This window comes from Bison bison, unplaced genomic scaffold (assembly GCF_000754665.1).
Source record: "Bison bison bison isolate TAMUID 2011002044 unplaced genomic scaffold, Bison_UMD1.0 scf7180017833554, whole genome shotgun sequence".
NCBI classification, from domain to species: Eukaryota; Metazoa; Chordata; class Mammalia; order Artiodactyla; family Bovidae; genus Bison; species Bison bison.
In genome coordinates, this window is record NW_011472038.1 from 79,339 (window position 1) to 83,768 (window position 4,430).

Here is a 4,430-nt window from a genome sequence, read left to right on the forward strand (position 1 = left end):
AGTCAGATTCTGAAGTTAAGTAGAGTTTCAGGGCTTCGCACACCGGCACACATGCACAGATATGACCCAACTGTGGTTAGCTTCAAATGGGAGATGTTACTTCCTTGAGAAGAGAAGGAAGATGAAGAGGAGGCATAGGAAGGGCCAGAGAAAGTTAACAAAGCTGCTTCTTTCTGAGCAAGAGAAGTGGGTCTCCATAGTGCTGCAGAAGCAGGTCCCTAACAGCTTCGCTTAGCCTGTCACTTGGCATGACATAGGTGTGGAGCAAAGGATAAATGGACCACCTTCAGCACTCCTTCAGTTACCTCCTCTTCCTCTGGTACTCTGATGGATACTAGAGAGGAAGTAGAGTTGGGGTTGCAAAGTTTCCAAGAGGGACGGGAGTGCTCACCCCCCCTCCCACTTTTTCTGCCTTCTTGAGTCCATCAGGAGGGACAGCAATGGGATATGAGGCTGAGACCATCACCCCAAAGATAGCATTTAGACACCTTATCTGGAAGCTTCTTGTTCCCCTCTGTTATGCTTGTAGGGGTGTGGTATCTTAGTTAAGCTCTCATTATGACCACTGCTTGCCCATAAGGTATTCCCTCTATGTGGATAAATTTAAAAAAATATCTCAGGTCCCCTTCCTTCAGGTCACACTCCTGGGCCAGGACTCATGGCTTGCTGAGGGGAATGTGGACTGCACGTTCCCACTTGCCTCTTTAACTGGGAGCCTTTGGACAAAGCAGAGCCCTGGCACTTTAGGGTTCAGATCCCCTGGATTCTGCTGTAAAGGATGGGATTGCCTGAGTGATACAGAATGGTCCAGGATTACAGGTTTGACACTAGAGTGAGCTAGCCAAGGGGATGGCTGCCCCGCCCTTCTGGGGCTTGTTGCCTTCCTAACACAGCTTTCATCCTCCTCTAAAGGCATGCAGAGAACCTGAAAGGCTATAATAAAGAAAAACTGCCTTTCTAGAAACCCCTATCACTACAAGCACTTTGCCAGGGATCATTCACAGTAGCCCTGAATGCTGGAGTTGGTTATGCCCTCACACAGAGTCCCATTTACTTCTCAGATGCCATTCATACATGGATTCCCAGTAGCACTTTCTAGATTAGTTTCTAGGCAGTCAGCCTGCAGTGAAGCCAGCAGGCTGAATTGGAAGCCTCACTCTTGTTTCCATAACAGCAGTGTGATATAATACACGTAGAATAATGGTTCAGCTGTGGAGCCAGGTGGAGGGGGTCCTGAGTCAATGAGGAAACAATAAAAATGTTTTTTTCTACAGTACTTTATAGTTATGACATATTTTCACATTCATTATCACATTGGAATGGGCAGTGCTAACACCTAGTCCTGAAAAAGAAAGCCAGGAGGCAGAAACATAGACACACACATACACGGATTCAATCACAGTTACATATTAATACATACAAACACCCTCACATATGTACTCATTCACATGAACACACTCAAAATCACTCATTCACTCACACATAGACACATATTCACACATGGTTTGACATTCATATACATGAAGACACTCACATTCACACATGTTCACACACAAACATGTCCAAATTTTTACCAACTCACAAACACATTCACATAGGAACATGCTCACACATTCACTCATAGGTGTATAGTGACACACTAACACAGATGAATATGCTCATGGGTTCACTTGCACATCAACATAATTGCACATTCACTCACACACAAACACAGTCACAAACACTCACACATTCAACTATACTCACTTGGACATGTTCAAATGTTTTCTCAAGCACATCAACATGCATACATAAACTCACACTTATACACTCATAAGTGTGATGAGTGTGAGTGTAGAAGCATAATCACTTATCACACTTTTCACTTGCATATGAACAAAGTCACATGCAGAAATGTATTCACATATACACGCAATGAGCATGCTCACTCACACATACAGTCACATACCCATAAATTCACTTACATTCCCAAACACAACTTTTCACACGCAAACATAATCATGCATTCACTCACACATGGACATGCTCACAAATATATTAACAAGTGAACAGGCTCACACAAACAACCTACATAGTCACTCTCACATGATGTATGCAAATACACGCATGTACTCACACATTCTTTCACCCAGAAATGTGCTCACACATTCACTCACACACAATCATGCTCACAAACAACATTCATGAATTCACTCACACATGAATATTTTCATGCATTAACATGCACACATATACAAACACACCTACAAATTAACTCACACACAAACAAGCTCACAAACACACCCATGTTCACACATTGCCTTGTACACTAACAAGCTCACGTACATTCACAGTCACACATTCTCTCATACATGAACATACAAACATTCATTTGTACAGGAACATACTTATAATTCACTCCCATACAACATTCCTACATACATGCACATGTTCACATATTTATTCCCACACAACACATTCAAGTACACAAATACACTCATGCATTTTTCTCATACACAGGCATGCTCACATACATTCATGTGCACACTGGCACATTCACCTGCACATGAATACATGCACAGATTTACTCATGTCTGTGAACATGATCACATCCACTCATGCACACAGCTCACACATTTATTCTTCATTCACACGAAGACACACATTCACTCACACATAGACACATTCACATGAACTCACACAAATATGCTCATGCACAGCATATATCTCGTTTTGGGTTTCATTGTTCTTGAGTTTTTATCCAGAAAACATTTAGAAAAAGAATGCTAAAAAAAAAAAAAAAGAAAGAAAAAGAATGCTTCATCCCCTTATTTTTTCTTTATTTTGGCCTGACCCTTTCTTTTCAGCATACTGTGAGCCAAGCCCTTCTCTAAGTGCTTGGCTTGCATTAACTATGAGCTAAGTACTATCATTATCCCCATTCTGAGGAAACTGAGGCTCAGAGAGGTTAGGTAACTTTTTCAAGGTCACACAGCTAGTAAGTGCCAAAATGAGGTTCAAACTCAGGCAGTTTTTTACCCTTTTTCCTACCCTGAATGTAATAGTGTCTTCCTGTATTGTAGGCACCCCTGTGCCAGTGGGAGTGTCTATCTATGTCTCCAGTATTGAACAGATCTCAGAAGTGACTATGGTAAGTGTGTCAGCTCCAGCCTTGGGGAGGGGGACCAGGTACATGAGACAAGGAGCAGGGTCATAAGCGAACTCCTGTTGTTGTGACCTGCAGCAGAGCCCACATGGAGGAACATAATAGGTTTCAGAAACTACAACCACCTGAAATGAAAAATAAATCCAGATGTATTATAGATCTAAAAGTGGAAGACCTATGAAGCTTTTAAAATATAAGATATTGTTTTAGTGTCTTTGAGATAGGTAAGGAGTTTTTTTTAAAAGACACAGAAAACACATATTATAAAAATAAATACTGGTAACTTCAACTATAATAATATTCTCTTTAGCCAAAACTTTTGGCACTTCAGCTTTGTAAAAGAAACAAAACCAGTATGAAAAGTTTGAAAGGAAAACTCAGATTGGACTATGATATTTGCAACACAAATGACTGGTATTGAAAATACACATAATTCCTGCGAATTAATAAGAATATTTTAAAACAATAGAAAAATGATCAGAAAATACAAACAGGAATTTCACTTTTGTGAAGAAATCCAAGTAGCAGATCAACTTATGAAATGATATTTGACTTTATTATTATTCAGTGAAATGCAAAATAAGACCACAGTGAGAACCCATTACATACCTGCTGCACCAGCAAAAAGTCACAAGTCAGACAAAACCAATATTGGCAAGGTAGGAGCACTGGGAACTCTCATCTGCAGTTAGTGGGGATATAAACTGGAACTTTGGCTTCATAGTTCTTATTTCATTGTGATTTTGGTGTGTATGGTGTCATCACATAGTAATATACATAGTATATTCATATAAGGCAATATTATCCAGCAATACAAGTGAACGAATTTTAATTATCAACATCAAGCTGAACAAACACACAAGCACAATGTTGAGTGAAAGAAGCAAGCTATGAACACAGAGAGTGTGATTTCTTTCAGAAAAAAAATTTTAAATAAGTCCAAGTAAGCAATACATTTCTTAGAAATGCATAGGCAATAAAACTTAGGAAAACATGGAGAAAAAATGTAAAAAGCAAAATTATTACCATTAAAAGTTAAGATAATGCATTGCTGCTGGGAGATGTGGGAAATATGATCTGCAGGGGATACACTGAAGCTTGAAAGTTATTGGGAACATTGTATTTCTTAACCTGCATTTTAATTATATGGAGCTCATTTTATTATCCCTAACATTGAACATTCTTACATGTTTCATTACTTGTCTATATTTAGGATAAATTTCATATACCTGCATGCACACACACACACACACACACACACACACACACACACAACAAACTCAGA

The 4,430-nt window shown here is 39.4% G+C and overlaps 1 protein-coding gene across 1 annotated transcript in view; it reads left to right on the plus strand.

Annotated features, from left to right (window-relative positions):
• The window catches only part of LOC104983082 (gamma-aminobutyric acid receptor subunit theta-like), a gene marked incomplete at its 3' end in the record, with an annotated part of 11,360 nt that overhangs the window by 4,046 nt on the left and 2,884 nt on the right, over window positions 1–4,430 (plus strand). Inside the window, exon 3 of the mRNA XM_010832570.1 lies at window positions 3,063–3,130. Coding sequence (XP_010830872.1) covers window positions 3,063–3,130 — 68 coding nt within the window. The remainder of the gene's footprint in view (window positions 1–3,062; window positions 3,131–4,430) is intronic.